The 23405-nt window shown below is 37.3% G+C and overlaps 1 protein-coding gene across 3 annotated transcripts; it reads right to left on the reverse strand.

The window, feature by feature from the left end:
• Positions 1-5: 5 nt before the first annotated feature.
• Positions 6-23310, reverse strand: LOC131536490 (proto-oncogene vav-like). Of its 3 annotated transcripts, none has more exons than XM_058769470.1 (29): positions 23198-23310; positions 21396-22066; positions 19788-19904; positions 18576-18692; positions 18424-18482; positions 17201-17266; positions 16975-17080; positions 16793-16885; positions 15707-15775; positions 15514-15617; positions 13913-14012; positions 13702-13797; positions 11109-11177; positions 10567-10653; positions 10385-10470; positions 9302-9437; positions 9112-9221; positions 8922-9023; positions 7788-7882; positions 7674-7696; positions 7053-7095; positions 6831-6967; positions 5671-5736; positions 3409-3440; positions 3210-3320; positions 3037-3124; positions 1629-1758; positions 1402-1553; positions 6-312 (listed from the first exon to the last, which is right to left on the reverse strand). In XM_058769470.1, the coding sequence occupies exons 2-29, from the start codon at positions 21480-21482 to the stop codon at positions 259-261; spliced, it is 2535 nt and encodes an 844-aa protein (XP_058625453.1). In that variant the 5' UTR covers positions 21483-22066; positions 23198-23310; the 3' UTR covers positions 6-258. The 3 variants fall into 3 exon arrangements, with proteins under 3 accessions (XP_058625453.1, XP_058625444.1, XP_058625435.1); XM_058769461.1 differs by having other exon boundaries at positions 16793-16888; positions 21396-21804; positions 23198-23213; XM_058769452.1 differs by lacking the exon at positions 23198-23310 and having other exon boundaries at positions 16793-16888; positions 21396-21918.
• Positions 23311-23405: the final 95 nt, after the last annotated feature.

Consider the following 23405-nt stretch of genomic DNA (forward strand, 5'->3'; position numbering starts at 1 on the left):
AACAATGCTTTTCAAACCACTTTAATCAGAATCTCAAGAAAAAACAGCTCATTACATCCATACTGACGAGCTCTTCTGAACCCGGCAAACCGTTAATATTAATCTGAATTACAGGGTGAAATCACTCAGTTTGTCTAGTGAAGAAGGCTCTGTGTGCACAGGCCGGTGAACCCCGCTGATACGCGCGCTTGACTGGGTTCACAGGTGAGACTGACGCCGTAAAAAGTGTGATGTTGGGGTGATGAAGCTGTTGATTGGTCAGCAGTAATCTGAATGCTCCTCCTCCACGTAATTAGCAGGAAACAGACCCACCTACAGGAGAAGAGCATACTGTCATTACTCCACCACATTATTCAGAAAACTCTTAGATTATCAATGAATAACAAATTCAGTTTGGGTCTGAACCTCTAATGAACCAACTTTTGACAACACTACACTGCATTACACCAAATAATGTTATTCTTAGATTCATACCAAATAACTAATTAATATCACATAGAGTATAGAAATGGAAAGTTTATTTTGGACTTCTATCTTTTTGTATTCTATCTGTTTGTTTTCTTTTTCTTTATTATACAATTAACAAAAGCAAAAAAAAAAAAAAAGGCCTCTAACACTAGCTTGCTCTATTCTTTTTCTGTTCTATCTGTTTTCTTATATAATTTTTAAAGAAAAACCTTGCTGCGTGTACTGCGTTAGGCTAACTGAGACTTATAATAGCACTTGCATGTTGTAGCTCTTTTGTTGGTTTTGATTGCTTCTATTGTCCTCATTTGTAAGTCACTTTGGATAAAAGCGTCTGCTAAATGACTAAATGTAAACAAACCAAAAAATCGTTTCCAGAGGGCAATGTTTTGTTTTGTTTTGGGTTTTTTATTTTTTTTATATTTATGGAAAAGATCTGCTGAACATATTTTGTGTTTTACACATCTCAGCTAATGTTGATTTGATTTAACAGCCTGATAAATTATTTACTTGATCCAATTGTGTATTTTCCAGAAATAAATGGAAAAGAGTGTTTATGATTATTTCTAATACGTGCTCATACAAATGCCTGTCAAAATCTATCTATCTTCTTACTTGTTAATTAAGGAAATAAATCATTAAAAAATAAAAAAATTGTGTGATAGCACTGGATAGCTGGCCAATCAGAGCACACCTCGCTTCTCAGAAGGATGAGCTTTTTCAGTACAGAATGGTATCACGGTTGGTACATTTGACATTACACCAAATACACCAAATAATGTTATTTTTAGCATCGTCATATGACCTCTTTAAATAAATCCCTCATAATAACAAGTGTCTGGCACAGATTTTATGGAAAAGGTAAGTCACCCATGAGGGCGAGGAAACGACGCCAGCAGGTGATTTTTGTGTGAACTGTGAGTGTGTGTGCCGTACCCTGCCGTACACTTCTCCTTTCCACCAGCCGTTGTGAGCTTTCTTGGAGAGGATTTTGACGGTGTCTCCCTCCCGCAGAGAGAGCTCGGTGCGGTCACGTGCAGAAAAATCGTAGCGCACTTTAGCCGTGCCGTGGTAGCGCTCGCTCACACCTGCACACACACACACACACACAGGGTTAAGGGGATGTGTGTGGTGTTGGATCTGTGTTCAGGCGTGTGCTGTACCTGCGTGGCGTGTGTTGCTGTGCTGCGGCGAGGCGCTCTGCTCCGGCTGCTTGTACGGCGTCTGCAGTCTGGAGTCCACGTCCTTAAAACACTCCCTCAGCGAGTTCTCCTGATAGTACTGCACCAGCTCCTGCCACACACACATCACACGTTACACACTCACAGCCTTCGTTCGCTCAGATACACATGCAGCTCACGCAGAGGGACCGTTTACCCACAAATCAACTTCTGTCGTCAATCATTCACTTCATCTCATGCCACTACAAGCCTGCATGATCCGTTCACACCAACAACTATAACAGCTCTGATGATTACTGTCAGGAAAACTATAATGTGTTACATTAACTGTAAAGATAAGTGTAACGATAACTAAGGACAACTATGACAAGAACTGTATTGATAACTGTAACAATATCTGCACTGATAACTGTTGTGGTAACTAACAATAACTGTAACAGTAACTGTAACAACACATGCAATGATAACTAGCAATAACTGTAACAATACCTGCAATGATAACTGTAACAACTGTAACAATAACTGTAGTAACACCTGCAATGATATCTATAGCGATAACTGTAACAGTTACTAACAATAACTGTAAAAATACTTACAATGAAAACTGTACCCATGACTGTAACAATAACTAATCATAACTGTAACAATAATTAATGACAACTGTACCAGAAAGTAACAATAACTGTAACAATACCTGCAATGATAAATGTGACAATAACTATAAAGCTTTGACAGTCGTTCTAACTACAAGACTATAATGAAGTTCACAGCACAACTATAACAATAACAATAGAGGATATTGCTGGAATCAGAGTGATTTTTACAGCTGAGGAACAATTAAAATATTGACAGCCAATTAGAATCCCGTCCAACTCTATAGATTTGAGCATTTAAAGCAACAGACGACAAAACTGCAGTGCACTTACAATAAACGAAGCATTACTCTGCATCGATGCTGACACTAATATAGTTATTGTTCTTGGTGTAAACCAGCCGTTACTTTCTTCTGTAAAGCTCAAAAGAAGATATTTTGAAGGACGTCACGAACCAGACAACACTGGATTAAACATTGAGAACATTTCTCAAAATATCTTCTGTTATGTTCTACAGAAGAAGAAAAGTCATGCATGTTTGGAGGTTCAGGTATACCTGATGTTAAAGATGGCAATATCTAAAATCCTTGTCCTTGTGTGGACATTTTTTGGTCCCCATGAGGAAACATGAAGTGCTTTGAGAATGTAAAAATGCCTGTAGTTGTGTGTGAGGTGTAGGGTTATAGGGTAAGGGGACAGAAAATACAGTTTGTACAGTAGAAAAACCATTACGCCTATGGCATGAACCCATAAAACATGGAAACCCAACGTGTGTGTGTGTGTGTGTGTTGACTTACGAACAGTCCCTTGAAGGCTTTCTTCTCATTGATCCTGTAGAGTCCCTCTGAGTACGTGACCTTTATGTGTCTGGTGTCCATGTTGAACCTGAGACAGAGACAGAGAGGCGTGTCACTGGAGCTCTGTTTGATTGACAGCTGTCAGTCAGTGAGTTTGAGTGTGTTCACTGTACTTGAGGCTGATGGCGAATTCTCCGGCGTCTTTCTGTCGCACCAGAAACGTCCCATCGGAGCGAGACATCAGCAGAGTTTTAGCACCGGTCCGGTCCATGTTACCAGCGAACCTGACACCAGACGTGTGTGTTAGTGTGTATATGTGAAAATGAGTGTATATAGATGAAACGTGTGTGTGTGTGTGTGTGTGTGTGTTACCAGGGCAGTGCTGTTAAATCTGGAGAAGGTGCCTACAGAGATCAGACAACACGTTTACTTTACTAGCAGTAGATACTGTGCGTCCAAACGTAAAACAATTACATCTCATTTAATCTAAACCTGAAAACAAACAGAAGATTTTATCATTTCTATTTCTGTCATTAATCAAGTGCTACTTTCCTTAAAGCATGAACCAAAATTACAAGATGTTATCAAACTCATGCTCGTTTTTCATTACAATTTCACTCAAATGGTTATCCTGATAATCTCATTTCAAATGAAAAATAAAAGTGAATAAAAGAAGCACTTTCACTAGTGATTAGGGAGTTTTGGACCCCACCGCAACTGTATAATTATACGGTAAACTAGAAAATATTGTCAGAAATGTTTATATATTACACATTTTTACCAAAAAAAAAACAAAAACTAATCCTAAAAATTGTAGAAAAAAACAATTGTAGGACATAAATGCAATTTAAAAAATGTGAGAAATAAAAAAATAAATAAAGATTAAAATTGTAGAAAGTCATAAATTTAAAGGACATAAATAAAGATTAAAACTGCAGAAAATAAAAACCAGAGTAAATAAAGATTAAAAATTGTATATATATATATATATATATATATATATACTGTATACAGGTGCTGGTCATATAATTAGAATATCATCAAAAGTTGATTTATTTCACTAATTCCATTCAAAAGTGAAACTTGTATATTATATTCATTCATTACACACAGACTGATATATTTCAAATGTTTATTTCTTTTAATTTTGATGATTAGAGCTTACAGCTCATGAAAGTCAAAAATCAGTATCTCAAAATATTAGAATATTACTTAAGACCAATACAAAGAAAGGATTTTTAGAAATCTTGGCCAACTGAAAAGTATGAACATGAAAAGTATGAGCATGTACAGCACTCAATACTTAGTTGGGGCTCCTTTTGCCTGAATTACTGCAGCAATGCGGCGTGGCATGGAGTCGATCAGTCTGTGGCACTGCTCAGGTGTTATGAGAGCCCAGGTTGCTCTGATAGTGGCCTTCAGCTCTTCTGCATTGTTGGGTCTGGTGTCTCTCATCTTCCTCTTGACAATACCCCACAGATTCTCTTCTCTATGGGGTTCAGGTCAGGCGAGTTTGCTGGCCAATCAAGCACAGTAACACTATGGTCATTGAACCAGCTTTTGGTACCTTTGGCAGTGTGGACAGGTGCCAAGTCCTGCTGGAAAATGAAATCAGCATCTCCATAAAGCTTGTCAACAGAAGGAAGCATGAAGTGCTCTAAAATTTCCTGGTAGATGGCTGCGTTGACTGTGGACATCAGAAAACACAGTGGACCAACACCAGCAGATGACATGGCAGCCCAAATCATCACTGACTGTGGAAACTTCACACTGGACTTCAAGCAACATGGATTCTGTGCCTCTCCACTCTTCCTTCAGACTCTGGGACCTTGATTTCCAAATGAAATGTAAAATTTACTTTCATCTGAAAAGAGGACTTTGGACCACTGAGCAACAGTCCAGTTCTTTTCTCCACAGCCCAGTTAAGATGCTTCTGACGTTGTCTCTGGTTCAGAAGTGGCTTGGTAGCCCTTTTCCTGAAGACGTCTGAGCGTGGTGACTCTTGATGCACTGACTCCAGCTTCAGTTCTCTCCTTGTGAAGCTCTTCCAAGTGTTTGAATCGGCTTTGCTTGACTGTATTCTCAAGCTTGCGGTCATCCCTGTTGCTTGTGCACCTTTTCCTACCCAAATTCTTCCTTCCAGTCAACTTTGCATTTAATATGCTTTGATACAGCACTCTGTAAACAGCCACACCTTTCAGTAATGACCTTCTGTGACTTACCCTCTTTGTGGAGGGTGTCAATGTTTGTCTTCTGGATCATTGCCAAGTCAGCAGTCTTCCCCATTATTGTGGTTTCAAAGAACAAGAGATACCCAGAATTTATACTGTAGGGATGGTCATTTATTCAAACTCAAATGTAAATATTCTAATATTTTGAGATACTGATTTTTGACTTTCATGAGCTGTAAGCTCTAATCATCAAAATTAAAAGAAATAAACATTTGAAATATATCAGTCTGTGTGTAATGAATGAATATAATATACAAGTTTCACTTTTTGAATGGAATTAGTGAAATAAATCAACTTTTTGATGATATTCTAATTATATGACCAGCACCTGTGTATATATAAGAAACAATGACTGAAGTACTGTATCTAAATTTTAACGACATGTCAGATGTGATCTGCTCACCGGCAAAAATGGCTGAACTTTACTGCAGGGAAACCACCCGACCTCTCCGATGGTCAGATTCCTGCCCTGAAACACACACACACACACACGTCAGATCTATATACATGCACTATTTAATACAATATATTTATATTTATAAGGGTAAAGATCACATAACAATCATATTCAGGATTTAACATGACAAATAAACAGCTGAAGACATGCAGAAAGGAGAAGGAGAAAGTGCAGATGCACAGAGGTTTCTCTTCTCCATTATAAACACAGATCAGACGTCCTGCTGTAACCTCATTCTCACAGGAATCAAAACCGAAAGAGGCTCTCTCTTCTCTTCATACAGCCATATCATCATAGTATACACGTTTTGATGCGTTCGATGCCGTTCATCTTTTGTTTACTGTGCTGCATCATTAATAAAACATGCTGAATTCTCACCAGTAAATGTTAACCCACCCAAAACTTGCATTATTTTTGCATTATTATGTTTTTTTTTTTTTATATCTTATATACACTAAATACATTTCTGTCAAGACCACTATCGTCAAAATGATTGACACGTAGCATACAGTTTGGATTGTCGGTATGGTTATGTTCTGGGCAGAAACTCCCTGCCCATCGATGCAGCCTGTCATGAATGAGCGGGGAGAGCAGAAATAATAACCCCCTTAGGGTAAACAGATCAGAACAAGCAGATATTGTTAATGCACTTAACGATATTTAAAGTGTAAAACATCATTTTATATTATATTATCCAAGACAATGGAGCTCTAATTCAACGAGGAATATCAGAAAGCCAAGTCCTAACTGTAGCGAAAGGTGGAGCTGGGGATGGAGGAGGATAATTTGCTCCTGAGCAAGCGATAAAGCTGCTGAATAATACTGAATAGAGCTTATAAAGGAATGCCGTGATAGGTGTCATATTCCTAGGTAGATGTGGATCAGCTGAGAGTCAGAGCCAGACTCATGTGACCTGCCAGAACTAACGCTATAGCCTGCGCTCGATATCAGAAATCCACCTCTCTTATGCCGATATTCAGCTGCTCAGATGTAGGCTACTTCACAGATGAAATGGCATCATTATGTTAACAGGGCTCGTCGAGGAGTTCTGCTGTGTCCAGAAACGCTCTTGTACCTGTGTGTGTGTGTGAGCAGTGACCCCTCACCTCCCACCACTGCAGGTCGACCTCGGCACGCGTCAGCTCCACCACGTCTCCCACAGACAGCGGCAGCGGCTGACCGAACGCCAGCGGCGGCGGAGGGAGACCGTAATAATCCACACACACCTCCATCTTCGGCAGACCTGATCGAGACACACGAGTGTGTGAGTACACGGACCAGCGTGTGTGTGTGTGTGTGTGTGAGGACACTGTGTCACGTGTGTTTACCTGGTTTGGCCTGTCTTTGAGATGCCAACCTCATTGTTTTATTCTGAAACAACATGAAAATGCACTTCAACACACACAATCAAAAGGCTCATACAGATGATTACACAAATAAACTTAATTTGCAAATTATTATATATTATATTATATTATATTATTAAAAATAAATGGTCAGAAGTAAATAAAGTAAAAAATATATATATATTGGATATGTTTTTGTTTATTGTAAGTAAATGGTCAGAAATAAAGTTAAAAAAAAATATTGGACAGGTTTTTGTATATTTATTATATTATAAATAAATGGTCAGAAATAAAGTTTTAAAAAATTGGCTAGGTTTTTGTGCTGTATATTAAACTACATTACATTATATTATATTACATTACATTTATTATATTACATTATATTTATTATATTATATGATATTTAAGCTGTTTAAATGTCAAGTGATTGAATTTAGGGTCCCTTTCACAGCGTGTAAATGGGTTTATCACATGTTTGTGTGTTATCATATGTCTTACAACAACAGGACATGCTGTAAAGAAATTAAATAAAAGTTTACACAACATAAAAATCTACAAAAAGTAAGTGGCATGAAAATAATTGAGTAATTTGGATGCACAGACCTTCTTGAGCGTCCCTGACAGCTCTGTGGAGTGAACAAGAAGCACATGTGAAGTCGACTGAATGAACACAATTGACACATTACATTCTCACATGTTATTTATCTGTTTTCTCACCAGAGTTTCGTCCGCATGCAGGAACTCGACCCAGACACTCTTTATGAGCGGCCATCTTACAACGCGAGCAGCGGTAGCCCTGATAGAAGATCCCCCTGAAACACACACGTAACAAAGATGAACACACTCTCATTTATATCTTACAGGAATCACATCCTGACACATCTACATTTGATTTCATCTTCTGAGTTTGATGAGTTTAATGAAACTCGAAATGAAATGATGCTGCAACTTTCACAGCTCAGAACTTCCTCCTGGACTAAAAAGAGCATTTACTGAAACCGAGATGTGAAGCAGTGTGGTTATTATCAAAAAACCCTGAAATAAACCTAATAGAACTTTCCCTTTAACTGTTTAAATGATCATCTACTGAGCATCATAAATATAAACATTAGCTGAAAAACCTGAGTGGACATGAGAAATGTTGCCTTGGAAACTAAAGGAAAAAGGGAAGTAATTAAGTAAGCAAAGAAATGAGTTAAAGTGCTGAAATTGCTGAAACTGCAACAAAAGTGCATAAAAATGGTAAAAGTTCTAAAGTAATAAGTGAAAGTACTAAAAATGCTAAAACTAAGCAAAAACTAAGAAAAATGACAAAATAAGTCAAACTTAAAAACTTCAACTAAAATTAAAATGAACAATACAAATGACTTAAAAACTAATAAGCACTCTAATAGCATACTGACAATGCTAAAATAAAACAGCTAAAAGTCATGTGTGCAACTTTTCTATTTCAGAAATGATAAATGCATCAATAAAAACAAATAAATACATTAAAAATAATACTCTATTAGTATATTGATAATATTAAAATAAAATACATTTCTGGGACTCTCCCGAGTCAGAAAACAAAATGTATCAAAACAAGAAAAAAAAATTGTGATTAGTTATCACAACTTCAAATTCAACATTAGAATAAGTAACAATGCATTGTTTCAACTTAAAAAAAGGAGCCGTTCATGCGTGATGTTTATTTAACTTGAGGTAAATTGAATATTTAAGTTATCTCAACAAATTTGAAGTAATTATAGCTATTTGCAGCATGCCATGTCTGATGAGCAGAAAAGCGCAGCTCGTTCACTCATGAAGACTGGAGCGAAACGACTGATTTAAAGAGATGAAGCTGAAGTTCACCTGAGGAGCATCTGACAGGCTTTACATGAGGTGGTGTCCTCAAAACAGTGCATCTGGAATTCATGACCGTTAGCCGTGCTGTTCTCCGGACACATGTTGGACCTACAAACACACCACATACAAGGTTTCTGCTACATAACACATATTTAACAAGCTGCAAGTGAGCTGCGCATATGAGCGATGGACTCACAGCGCCATCTCAAACTGCTCCAGCCACTTCTTCTTCAGCTCTCGCGTCTTAAAGTACAGATCGTAGCCGCCCTGACCGTACAGATCCATTAGCAGGAAGGTGTGCGTCCACTGTAAATACACACAATCAAGCGTCAGGTACAGGTGTGTGCTGACAATGAAGCACTGTGAGCTGAGAGGAGGTGTGGAACCTTCTTGCTGTCTTTCTCTCCCGTCGGCTCGTCTCTCAGCTGGTAATGCTGAAGCTCAATCAGCTCCTTCAGCTCCAGACTCTCGCCGCTGCGCTTCTTACACACTAACAGAGCCTTGTCGAAGAGAAAGCCGTACCTGCACACACACACACAGTGTTACACACACTACACACTAACTGCCTGCTCCCATCAAGAGCGACATGTATCACAATAACTATGAAGTTATAATAATCACACTAACTCCAAGAGAATAAGGAAATCCACAGAACAACTATAACGATATTATTGGAATATTTTCCAGCTGATGAACGATAAAAACACTGACAGCCAATCAAAATCCACCCGACACCGAGCTCTAGCATTTAAAGTGTCAAATATCAAAACTGCAGTATGTTTTTAATAAACAGAATGTTATCATCTGTTGATGCGGGTGCTAATATAGTAATTATACTTATAAATATAATTATAGACATCGATATAGTTCTCTTTATAGCTGTCTTTATAAGTACTGTTATCAATATAGTTAGCATTACAGTTGCAGTTATCATTATGTTATAATTATACTAATTGTTATTGTTACAGTTAGTTATCATTAGTTATTATTGTTATAGTCATCACTATAGTTAGTGTTATCATTTTTATTACTGTTATAGTTATCTTCATTATAGTTATTGCTACAATTTGTTATCTTAAGTTATTGCTACATTTATCATTTTTAGGTTTTTTTTACGTTTACAGTAGCGTTATCATTACAGTTGTAGTTATCGTTAATTATACTAATCTTTACTGTTATAGATATTGTTACAGTTCGCTATTTTAGTTATTATTATAGTTATCGTAATCATAGTTATAGTTATCATTATAGTTACAATTAGTTATCTTTATAGTTATCAAAATAATTATAATGAATTATCATTACAGTTAGATATCATTATAGTTAGTAACATTTACAGTTCTTCTTATAGTTGTTATTGTTAAAGTCTATCTTTATAGCTATCATTATAGTCATTGTTACAGTTACACTTATTGTTCTAATTCTAGTTATCTTTATTGTTACAGTTATAGTAACACACACACACACACCTGTCCTGTTTGGATTTCTTCTCCAGGCTGCAGATCTTGAATTCTCCATCTATTTTGGGTCGTCCGTATAATGCCAGAGACTGAGACTAAACAGAGAGAGAGAGTCTGAATCAGCTTCAAACAAAAATGAATCAGAATCTGAGTTCAGAGCTAAAATGAATCATTCTCAGTTGCTTCTGTACCATGTTCTCGATGCACAGCTGAAACGTCGTGATCTGACGGATGATCTCATTGTCTCTCTTCACCTCGTTCACACACTGAGCCAGATCCTACACACACACACACACACACACCAGCAGCATGTTTATTCATCTAATCATACATCCAATTCATGGTCAGGAGCTTTTCTACTCATTTTACCTCTACTTGGTGCTCTCGCTTCACTGAACATCCTGATCAAAATACCCACAAAGTTCTGACTCAATGCACAAATGTTGTGACGAAATATCTTTGCATCATTACTTGGTGTCTGAATCATTTGGGTGTTGCAGGTAAATTGTTTTGCAGATTCAGCAGGAGCATTTTCATCGGTCAACCACATTGTAACCGGCACTGAGACTGCACCTCTGTTTACATTCACTGATATGATTTTTCAAGTTCTCCATCATGAACAGTGAGTGAAGCATGTTCCTTCATCATATGAACCTCTGAATGTCTACCAAAACGTCTCCCTATCCCTTGCTTTACTATTGCACATGCTAAACACACACACACACACACTCACCCTCATGGCATCCAGTGCTGTGCGCAAGTTTTCCTTCTCTTGTTGGTCCACCGTGTGTTTCACGAGCTCCTGAGACACACATGCATTTTGGGGACATGATTAATAAAGAAGACTTTAAGGCAAGACAGTACAGGTGAACAGGGTAAACATTGTATCTATTTCACTATACTAAACCAGTTGATTAATCACAGTACTTTAAGACAACTGTTTTGTATTATTTGCAAGTTTTCTGGAATTATATTATATTTAACACACTGATTTTAAATTTTGTTGTTATATTAGAGGTAGAGGTTTTTCAAGAGTGGATTTTGGATTTCTCCTTTTTTTTTTTTACTCCATAAATCAGAAAATACTGTCTACAGACAGAAAACAAATACATTTTCACCATGTTTTTAGGAATAAAATGTTGTATAAATGAGTGTGAATGAAATATGAACAAACCCCTCAGTAAACACCTTCAGAACATAGATAGGAATAAATCTCTAAGTTTTGGTGTTTGTAAGTGCTGCTAAAGTGGAGAAAAAACTCTTAAAGTAGAGAAAAAGCGTTTAAAGATATGCATTATTTTACGGAGCCCTTTACAGGACATTGTGGTGGGAAAAATTCGGGGTGAGTGGAAAAAATTCAGGTTGGGAGGAAAAAATTTTTTCAAATGTTTTGCGTTCTCTCGCAAAACTTTTGAGTTCCCTCGAGAAACTTTGCCTTCCCTCTAATAATAATAAATCCTGATAAAAATTATTAGGCTAGAATTAATCACCTTATTAATAATATTCCTATTAATAAAGCAGAATATGAACGCAACGCCCTGCACGTTAAGCCTTTTCTTCCCCATAGAAAACGCTTAAGGTAGGCTATAATGAAAGGTTCATGCAGCTGGTATGTTCACAATGGAGCGGTTCATAGAGTTTTTATTTTGAACTTTGACTCAAGTATAAAGAAATACAGTCAGTCAGTGGTTTGTTCAAGGCACGGTTTTGGGACATTCTAAAACGCTTAATGTGGCTTAATGTATTAAAACAGTGACATTAGGACCAAATTCGATAATAATAAATCCTGATAAAAATTATTAGGCTAGAATTAATCACCTTATTAATAATATTCCTATTAATAAAGCAGAATATGAACGCAACGCCTGCACGTTAAGCCTTTTCTTCCCATAGAAAACGCTTAAGGTAGGCTATAATGAAAGGTTCATGCAGCTGGTATGTTCACAATGGAGCGGTTCATAGAGTTTTTATTTTGAACTTTGACTCAAGTATAAAGAAATACAGTCAGTCAGTGGTTTGTTCAAGGCACGGTTTTGGGACATTCTAAAACGCTTTAATGTGGCTTAATGTATTAAAACAGTGACATTAGGACCAAATTCGATAATAATAAATACTAATAAAATGGTTAGTTTATATTAATAACCTTATTAATAATATTACTATTGATAAAGGAGAATAGCCCAGAATATGAATGCAACGGATTTGGTATTTTTAAATCACAGTTTTCATTATAGCCTACCTTAAGCGTTTTATGAGGGAGATAAAGCTTAGGCTACGTTCAGGGCGTTGCATTCATATTCTGGGCTATTCTGCTTAGTAATATTATTAATAAGGTTATTAATATTAGCCTAATAATTGTATCAGCTTTTATTATTATCGAATTTGGTCCTCCAAGTCACTGTTTTAAAACATTAAGCCACATTAAGCGTTTTATTATGTCCCAAAACCGTGCCTCGAAATAAGCACTGACTGTATTAATTTGAGTGCAAGTTCAGAATAAAACTCTATGAACCGCTCCATTGTGAACATACGAGCTGTAACCACTTCAAGCTGCAAAGTAAACAGGAAGCGTTTGTCCAAACTCAAATGGTTTTGCGAGGGAACGCAAAACATTTGAAAAAAAATGTTTCCTCCCGCCCCGAATTTTTCCCACCACAATGTCCTGTAAAGGGCTCCGTATTATTTACCATATTTTTAAGATTAAAATGAGTGTGAATGAAATATGAACAAACCCCTCAGTAAACACCTTCAGAACATAGATAGGAATAAATCTCTAAGTTTTGGTGTTTGTAAGTGCTGCTGAAGTGGAGAAAAAACTCTTAAAGATATGCATTGCTATTAAAAATCTACAGACACAAATAGATAAAGTGCAATAAAATAAACACTTATATGTGCATTTTATATATTTTATTTCTATAAAATGTGTACCTCAAATGCAATGCAAGTAGCTTTGGATAAAAGAGTCTGCAAAATGCATAAACGGAAATATTGCAAATGAAAATTTTTGCTTTCCACTAGTCTGAAAGAAGACACCTTATAGAAGCAAAATAGACCAAAAAAAAAAAACTGGGGTTTTATTGCAAATCACATTATAATTTTGCATTCTAGTCCAAAAAGCATCTTCATTAGCACTTGTGACTACAACTTACAGTTTGTATTTATTTTAATCTAATTAACTTAATTAAAGAACCACAAAAGTCTCGGGTGTGTCCTCATTAACACAGACGTGTGTGTTTGTGTTGTTCTGTATAAGTCTGTTTGTGCTTATGAGGGGCAGATCTCACTGATTTAGTGAAATCTAACGTGTGTGTGTGTGTTTGTGTTACCTGCAGCAGCAGATGATACTTCAGGACTCTCTGCATGGGAACCATCAGCAGATCTCGCAGTGAAAACCTGCCGCTGTTGGCTCGCATCGAACACTCCTAAATATGAGCAGGTTTGCTAAATGAGATCACTGATGCTTTGTAGCGCTGGATTTCAGTTTGCCAGAGGTATTTATATTAGGTTAAATGCATCTGTGGTCTGTGTGTTTCTGACCTCCAGTTTCATCTTCACGTCTTCATGCGTGCTGGTGACTTTGTCCAGATGTTTGGTGGCGGCTTCCACCTGACTGCAGTAACGTCCGTACAGCAACAGCCTACCACACACACACACACACACACACACACACAAACACACACACACACACACACACACACACAGAAAACATCCTTTCATTCACATATGTTGCAATGAACCTCAATGAGGAAACAATTAGTGTGTAAATCATTCGTAAATCCACTCTTGCATGAATGGTCACATTCAGTGAGATTGTTTAAGAGTGGTTTTACAAGTGATGTGGACACAAAGGTCTACTCATGTTTCATAAATGACGTTCAATATGAATGAATCAAGTGTCGTTGAATGAATCAATGATTCAGTGATTCACATTTATAAATACACTTGTCACTTGTTTTAATTCTGAGTGAATCACTGTTGTTGAACAGATTATTTGAATCAATGATGCAGTGACTCAAATATAAAGATGGTCACTTCTTTAATTCTAGAAAGAATCAGTGCTGTTGAAAGAGTTGTTGAATTAATGTTTCAGCGACTCACACATAAAGACAGTCACTTGTTTAATTCCTGAATAAATCAGTTGTTGAACGAATAACAGAATCAATGATTCAATGACTCACTCATACAAAGAGTCATTTTTTATACAGTATACACTTTTTTTTATATATAAATGAATTAGTCTTGTTGAACATATAACAGAATCAGTGACTTAATGACTCAACAAATAATTCAGTGATTCAACAAATAATGGAATCAGTGAGTCAAGTTTTTATTCCTAAATTAATTAGTGTTTTTGAACAAATCATTGAATGAATGATCCAGTGACTCATTTAGACAATCACCTTTTTATTCCTAAATAAATCAACAGAATCACTGATTCAATGACTCATTCATGTACAGAGTCACTTCTTTATTCCTAAATTAATTGGTGTTGATGAACGAATAATGGAATCAATGATTCAATTCATTTGTATAATTTTTAATTCCTAAATTAATCAATGGTGTTGAACAAACGACTGACTTAATGACTCCTTCATAAAGGCAGTCACTGTTTTACTTCCTAAACGGATCAGTGTTGTTCAATAAACCACTGAATAAACCATTCACTGACCAGTCCCTTATTACATTCCTAAATGAATCAGTGTTTATGAACAAATCACTAAATTAATGATTCAATAACTCACTCATAAAGACAGTGACTTGTTACTTTCCTAAATGAATCAGTGTTTATGAACAAATCACTAAATTAATGATTCAATAACTCACTCATAAAGACAGTGACTTGTTACTTTCCTAAATGAATCAGTGTTTATGGACAAATCAGTGAATCAATAATTGAATGTTCAATGTTAAACAAACCACTGAAGTAAATGTTTCAGTGACTCACTAATTTAGACCAATTTAGACACTTGTTTTGTTCCTGAATGAATCAGTGCTGTTGAATGAATCAGCTGAATGAATGATTCATTTACAGATTCAATGCTGATTGCTCTTTCAGAGCTCATGAGTTTGACTGAAAGGCTCAGTTATGTTCCCTTTAAGTGCTGTATGAGTTTTGTTGAGTTCTGTGCGTGTCGTACCTCTCCTTGTAGTCGATGAAGATCTGATAGAGATTCTCGGCCCGTGAATGCAGTATGGACTCCTGCAGCTCCTGATACAGAGAGCGATGGGTCTTGGCCAGATCCTGTGAGAGAGGACGTGGATTACTGAGCTGATCGGATCAACCCGAGACACTCATGAGATGATGATGATGATGATGACAGAGAGACTCACTTGAATATTAATGAAGATGTTCTCGATGTCCACGGGCTGCAGGAAAGGCTGCAGCGGTTTCAGAAAGTGCTGCGGACACACAAATGAGCACAACAGTGTGTGTGAGTCATGTGTTCATCATTCGAGTGTTTCTGAGAGAAGCTTGTGGTTAAAACGACCCTGCCGCTAAAACACTTTCGGTTTCAGGTTGACTGACACGTTCCTCTCATCATCAGATGTGACTGTGAGAGAATCAGTAAACCACAGCACCTGCACATCAGAGCGGCCCAATGGTCAGATCCTCAGAGGCTCTGGGTTCGGCTCCGGAGCGTGAGAGCATTCAGAGAGTCATAACAATACTAATAATAAACACGAGGCCCTAAGAAATCTCAAGATGTATGTTTAATAAACCTCAATTCAATTTAAATTAAATAGAAAACATGTCAAATCAATTGAATATTCATAATTTGTATTTATTTATTTTTCTTTCCTCCGAAATTGTCTTTTACTTTTTCTGGATTCTGTGTCTTACTATTTCATTCAAAGTTATCATCAAATATTATATATATATATATATGTGTGTGTGTGTGTGTGTGTGTGTGTGTGTATTTGTTTTTTTAACTTTACTATTTTTAATATTTGTACATGGATAATTTGTTTTAATTTAGTCTTTTCTTCCAAATTCTCCTGAATTCTGTACCTTATTAATAAATAAAAATGTATTATCAAACATGTTGGTAATCAAATTATTAATAAAACTTTAACAATTTAGTAATTCACTAAAATGTTTATTTAATTATTATTGTAAAGATCCCCCATTTTTGTTGTATTTTTTCTGAATTCTCCGTTTTATGTTCTACTACAAATTTATCATTAAAAAACTGATGAATTAATTCTTGAAAATAAAATGAATGTAGAGAGCAGCTGATCTTGGATGTCTCCATTTGTTCTCCATTTATTCTCGTCAATAATGGATATTATTGAGATATTTACGAGATATTAATGAGATGTAATTTGTGAGTTTTCTTTCTTGTGGTGTACCAGCAGCACATTTACCGTTAGATTTGATTACAGGAGCGCGTGAATGAGTTTCATCTGTGTGTTTACCTGAAGTATTGAGTCCAGTGTGTTTGTGTACTTCTCCTCTGTCTGTCTGATCTCCTGAAGACAGCAGCTCCTCTTGTCCACTTCAACCTTCTGCTGCTGTGACAGACAGACAGTCATCTATACGTTCTCTGTGTGTGTTTGTGTGTATTGAGTGTGTGTGTGTATGTGTGTGTCTGTCTCACTGTTTCTGGTTCCTCTGTCCTCATCAGATCTTCATAAATATCATCTCCTTCATTCTCGTCTTCCTCCACACAGTCATAAAGATCATCATCTTCCTCCACCGTGTCACTGAGAGACAGTCAGTTCTTAAATGCAACTTTATTCACTTATTTACATATTGTGTTAAATGAAGAAGGTTTTGTCAGATTAAGCTCATTTCTTTATACACACACACACACACACACTCACTCAATCTGGTCTGAGAGGCCGGTGTAGATGTCATCATCTCCAACACAAGTTTCATCTGGAAACGGCCTGCAGTGAAACGACAAACACAAATCACATGTGTGAACGTTCTGCTGAACATCTGCGTCCGTGATCCACACCGGAGAAACAGTCAGACGCGTCTGGAGCGACATGCGGGTGAGTAAACCATGACTAACTCAACTAAACTGAGAGAGTGTGTGTGTGTGTACTTGTTTATGCTATCTTGCGGGGACCAAATGTCCCCACAAGGATAGTAAAACCTGACATTTTTTGACATAAGGGAAAAAAAATGATTCAAAATAGTAAATTATGTTTATCTGAAAGTGTAAGAATGCAAACAGGTTTTCTGTAAGGGGTAGGTTTAGGGTTAGGGGATAGAAAATATCGTATAAAAGTAATAGAAGTCTATGGAAAATCCCCACAATTCACAGAAACAAACGTGTGTGTGTGTGTGTACCTGTTTTTCTATTCAGGTGGGGATTTAAACCTGAATACACACAGACTCATGGGAACTCGTGTCGCGGTGGGGACCTAAATTGAGGTCCTCACGGGTAAACAAGCTAATAAAGTTTTTTGAAAATCTAAAAATGCCTGTAGTTTCCTGTAAGGGGTAGGTTTAGGTGTAGCGTTGGTGTAGGACAATAGAATATTCACTGAAAAAAAAAAAATTAAGGTAAGTGGTTGCAAACAATTTATTTTAGCTACATTTACATGTTCAAAGTTAGTCAACTAAATTTGTTTATTTAAATGTAGCTAAAATAAATTGATTGCAACCACTTACCTTAAAAAAATTGAGCAAATTCAATGAATCATTTTTTTCAGTGTACGGTCTGTACAGTAGAAAAACCATTACGCCTATGGAGAGTCCCCACAAGGATAGCAAACCAGACGTGTGTGTGCACTTGTACAGCTATCTTTGTGAGGGCCAGAGTTTCAGACCATCGGAGTGAGGACAATCTTGTAAAGTGAGGACATTTTGGCCGGCCCTCACTTTCTGGGACCCCTTTAAAGGCCTGTTTGAGGGTCAAGACTGGGTTTTAGGGGTCAGGTTATAATTGGGTAAAGGGTAGGTTTAGGGTAAGGGTTTGAGTGAGACACTTAGTTCTGAAGGTTAGGGTAAGGAGCTAGAGATTGCATTGTGTCAATGTATGTCCTCACAAAGATAGCTATACAGAGTTGTGTGTGTGTGTGTGTGTGTGTGTTACCGGAATCCTCTCTGCAGGGCCAGCTGTGTTTGTGACAGGATGGACAGCGTGTCGATCACCTGTCGATCACAAGCGTTCATTAGCATTACGTCATCATCATCATCATCATCATCACAGTAATCACACATCAGTCACTCTCTGAGAGTTCAGACCTTCGCGAAGTCCCTGACGTCAAACAGGTCGAAGGCCTCGAAAAGCTCGTTCTTCCTCATGCCGAATTTCTCCTGACAGGCACACAGGAACGTCCTGATGTTCTTCAGACACAAGAACTACACACACACACACACACACACACACGATTAATCATTCACAGAGAGCTAAAGAGAGAGATATAGAACGACAGACAGACAGAAAGACAGACATTAAATAGATAGGTAGATAGATAGATAGATAGATAGATAGATAGATAGATAGATAGATAGATAGATAGATAGATAGATAGATAGATAGATAGATAGATAGATAGATAGATAGATAGATAGATAGATAGATAGCTGTAATGAATGATCAGTGCTGGGTAGATTACTTAAAAATTGTAATCCATTATTGATTAGAAATGACACAATGGAAATTGTAATTAGTAACGTGTCGTTCCATAAAACTTGAAGACTTTGTGAATGTATATAAGCAATAGAAAGGAAAATATAACAAACAAAAAAGAAGAATAAGTGCACATCAGTGCATTATGAATAATTTACTGTTGTGTAAATAATATGTAATCATGTAATCTAGTCTGATTACAAGTATTTTAAATTGTAATTGAATACAACTACAAGTACTTAATTTTTGGAATCTGATTACGTAATCCATATGACATGTAATCAGCTTTTACCCAGCTCTGCGAATGACGGAGAGAAAGACACAGAGATAGATTTTGTTTCATATATTGTGAGTTTACATTTCTCAGTATATGTCAGACCGTCTAATATACGTGTTACAGACAGTCATAGAAAAACTGTGTGTGAGACACTGAGCAAATGCAGAAACGGCATCTACATCTGCATTTAAAGTACTTCCTGAGTCACAGCCTTGTGCTGCGGGCGTGTGTGTGTGAGTGTGTGTAGGAGGAAGTTAAGCCGAGAATAAGGAAGTGTAATGTAAGACTGTACATGAAACAAGTGCTGTAAACTCACCAGAAACACACACAATAAACTTTCTCAAATCTGTGTGTGTGTGTGATACAGCCGAGGTTAGCATTAAACACTGACCAGTGACCACAGTGTTTGCCAAGCTCAGCTTGGACTTTTGCTTTCACACATGCACACACACACACACACATACACACTCATTTGCCATTAAGATCAGCAGCTGGTGATGGTAATCAGGTGATTTCCATATCACACAGATACTCTCTCTCTGTGTACCTGTGACATCTGGGGTCGCAGGTTAATCTGACGCAGGTTGACCGACTGCGGCAGCAGGTTATTGAGCAGCTGACAGAGTAACACTCCATCTCTGAGCGCATGGGCCAGATCACACACCTGTCAAACACACACACACACACACACACACATCAGACAGACGAACCACACTGATCACGTCTGAGACCATTTCTCAGAACCTTTCACACAGCAGTGTCTTTGTGGATAATTTATCATTGCTAGAAACCCTTTCAAATTTGAACTGAATTGAAAAAACTGAATTCTTTTCTCACTCAGACACAAAAACCACCAGAACTCAATGAGTTGGCCTACAGGCAAATTTGCATTTTTACAAAAGTGAAAGTTCAAAACTGAACCTAGATAGATAGATAGATAGATAGATAGATAGATAGATAGATAGATAGATAGACATTATGAATAATTTACTGTCTCTGTGTAAAGAATATGTAATCTTGTAATCCATAAAAAGTAACTGTAATCTGATTATGAGCTCTTTAAAATGTAATATAATCAAATTAGAAGTACTTGAAACCTTTCAAATTCTAATTGAACAGAAAAAGTAGAATTCTTATGTCGCTCAGACACGAAAACCACCAGAGCTCAATGAGTTGGCCTACAGGCAAATTTGCACGTTTACAAACTCTTTTTAAAAGTTGAGTTCAAAACTGAACATAAGACAGTAATTTGCTACATTTCTACAATAATATAATATTTGAATATATTCCAGATATAAAAAATAAAACACCATCATAACAATTAGATGTAAAAAGATGGTGTTGAAACAGTTTTCACAAAGAAATTGTTAGTGAATTTCACAAATGATTGCAAAAAAAAAAAATGGCAAAGAATAGATTTAATTAAACATAACATTTTAAATTAGAATGCCTGAAATGTTTTTTTTTTCATTTTTACGTCATACACAGGTGTTGGTCTTCCAATTTCATTACCATTTATTCAAAAGGTGATAATAAAGGAATGATTGTGCGCTGTAATGTAAACATAGATTGCGTAACATACTGCAGTGAATTCTAAACAGTAGAGTTTTGTCAAGATATTTTACATTGTATAATGCTACCTGTTGTTGGTGTTTTAGGTTTTATGAGTGATAAAGTGTGTTTTTGGATAAAAAACAATTTAAAAAATGACTTGATTTAAGACTGTATGAAGTGTTTGTGAATGTAAAACTGAAATTAGTGGATGTGAAATTAAAGGAACAGTTCACCCAAAAAGTGAAAAACTGTCACCATTTATTTATCCTCAGGCTGTTCCAATCCTGAATGAGTTACTCTCTTCTGTTGAACACTAAAGAAGATCTTTTGAAGAATGCTGGCAACCCATTGACTTCCATAGAATGGAAAAAAATACAATGGAAGTCGATGGCTACCAGAAACTGTTTGGTCACCCACATTATTCAAATGAGCTTGTTTTGTGCTCGACTCCAAAAAGGTTTGGAACAACTTGAGGATGAATAACTGTTCATTTTTGAGAGAACTGTCCCTTTAAATGCTGTGCAAGCTGCACATGAGAACTGTGTGAAGAGTCTTGAGAAGTGTGTCCCGTCTGTAGTGTGGTCCGCAGGTAAACACTCACCTGTGCGCTGTCCCAGGTGACTCTGTGGTTATCGGGAAGCACTCGGCACTGAATCAGCCATCCGGCGCACTGTCTCCATAACTCCATCTCCAACCAACTCACCTCAGATCAGCAGCGACCTTCAGTGACCTAAAACCCTCCTAACACATCCATGATCTACAAACCCAGCGCTAACTGTCCAACAAACACTACCTGAGTTACCAGCACAGACTCAATCTAAACTGAATCCAGAAGCGATAAACGAGTCACGAAGTGTCCAGCGACTGAGCGTGAGTTCATCAATGAAGCGCCTCTCTCTCTCCTTTGACCTTTGCCGTCTTCCTGCTTCTTCAGGGTGTCCAGCGAGCGTCTCCTGTGCCGTCTGCGTCTCTCGTTCTTTCCTCCGCGCCGCTGCTGCTGCTCTGCAACCCTGCAGAGGGGAGGAAGCCTTTCAACTGCACACAACTTCCTCTTTCCTCTGTGTCACACACACACACACATCTGACACTTGACTTGCAAAATTTGGGGTTTATATTCCTGCATGTTCTGCTGCTAGAGAGTCTCTGTGTGTGTGTGTGTGTGTGTGTGTGTGTGTGTGTGAGTGTGTGGTTTCTCTGTCTGTGTGTGAATGTGCGTGCAGGACTCTGTGTGTGTGTGTGTGTTTGCTGTGTAATATGTGTGAATGTGTGTTACTAACCGCAGCATGTGCAGTCAAAGAGCAGCAGCAGCAGCAGCAGCAGTGCAGTGTTGCGTGGAAATGCACACACACACACACACACACACACACACAGAGGCCAGTTATCTTACACTAGCAGTATAAGAGCAGGCATTTCATTCATCCGTCGCTCACAGAGGATTCAATGAGAGTGATTTCAGTGTCCACCAACACACACCGACACTGAACGAGACAATAACACAAGATCTGTGAGTGTGACTGCATAAACTCAAGCCAACTTAAAGCATGATGGGAAACGACGTCACACCTGATCCTCAAGTGACATTTTGCTCTAAATTGTAAAATGTCAATCTGTTAACTTGTTTCGCAACACATGCATTGCTTAGTATCTTTGTCTTGTTTTCTGGTGTAAATTTATCGAAACATTATTAAATCAAGAGAAGCAAAATAACTTCAAATATTTCGTCTTTTGTTTCTGAAATATGCTTAAAACAAGAAAAAAAAAAATATTGGTAAGCGGGGTAAGAAACTTATTGTTTTAATGAAAACTAGTTTTAAAGTTCATTCAAGTCTTGTATGCTTAAGAGTTCTTGTCAGTTTTTGTTGATTCCTCCACCTACTATCACCTTTCTTGCATAAATATAAATAACTCTAGCCTTTCATTGTATCTAGTAGGCTATAGTCTAAAAGACTTGTGTGCAAACCTTATTGGGACACAAGTGCTTCTAGTAGAGTAACTTCTCACTGTGTGTTTCTGCGTACACACTATGTTTCAGATTCAAGAAAACATTGAAACATTCAACACTAGGCCTCATTTTAGCAGTTCCAGGGCTACACGTGGTTTGTGGTCGTAAATATAGTCACTATCTCGTCGCCACCTCCTGGTGTAATGATGAAACTACAACTTGGAGCGCTGAACAATTTTGCATTTGATTTTTTATTACTTTCTTTTATTATTATTTTTTTGTATTATTAATTAATTAATTAATTAATTAACTTTTTTCTAATAATTTTTTTTCTTCTCTTTTTTGCATTATAAAGATTTGAATCAGGACTAAAAGAACCCCGATGACTATTACTCACATTTACATATATGGCATATTCTTCGCTTCAAAGTGACTCCCGGTTATTAGGGTTTATATTTTACCTGGGAATCAAACCCGCGACCTCGGAATGACTAGAATCACGTCGGACCAGTTACAGGGTCGTTAACAGGTAATTTCTCACACAACCGGCGGCCCGAAACGAGCTGATGTTGTTCTGAGAAGCTCTGAATGTGTCTCGACCTGCAGACCGAAGCCTTCGCTTCACACCGAGATTCCTGCGCTGTGATTGGCTGAGAGAGAGGACAGCGG

This window comes from Onychostoma macrolepis, chromosome 01 (genome assembly GCF_012432095.1).
Source record: "Onychostoma macrolepis isolate SWU-2019 chromosome 01, ASM1243209v1, whole genome shotgun sequence".
In the NCBI taxonomy this organism is placed as follows: domain Eukaryota; kingdom Metazoa; phylum Chordata; class Actinopteri; order Cypriniformes; family Cyprinidae; genus Onychostoma; species Onychostoma macrolepis.

What these genes read in the sequence shown, in the direction of transcription:
- LOC131536490 (XM_058769461.1), bottom strand. Translation starts at nt 21,482, where the DNA reads ATGGAGTTATGGAGACAGTGCGCCGGATGGCTGATTCAGTGCCGAGTG. An exon ending in TCACCTGGGACAGCGCACAG is followed by an intron (nt 19,905 to 21,395) that starts GTGAGTGTTTAC and finishes TGTGTTTGACAG; the next exon opens with GTGTGTGATCTGGCCCATGC. An exon ending in ACGTCAGGGACTTCGCGAAG is followed by an intron (nt 18,483 to 18,575) that starts GTCTGAACTCTC and finishes TGTGATCGACAG; the next exon opens with GTGATCGACACGCTGTCCAT.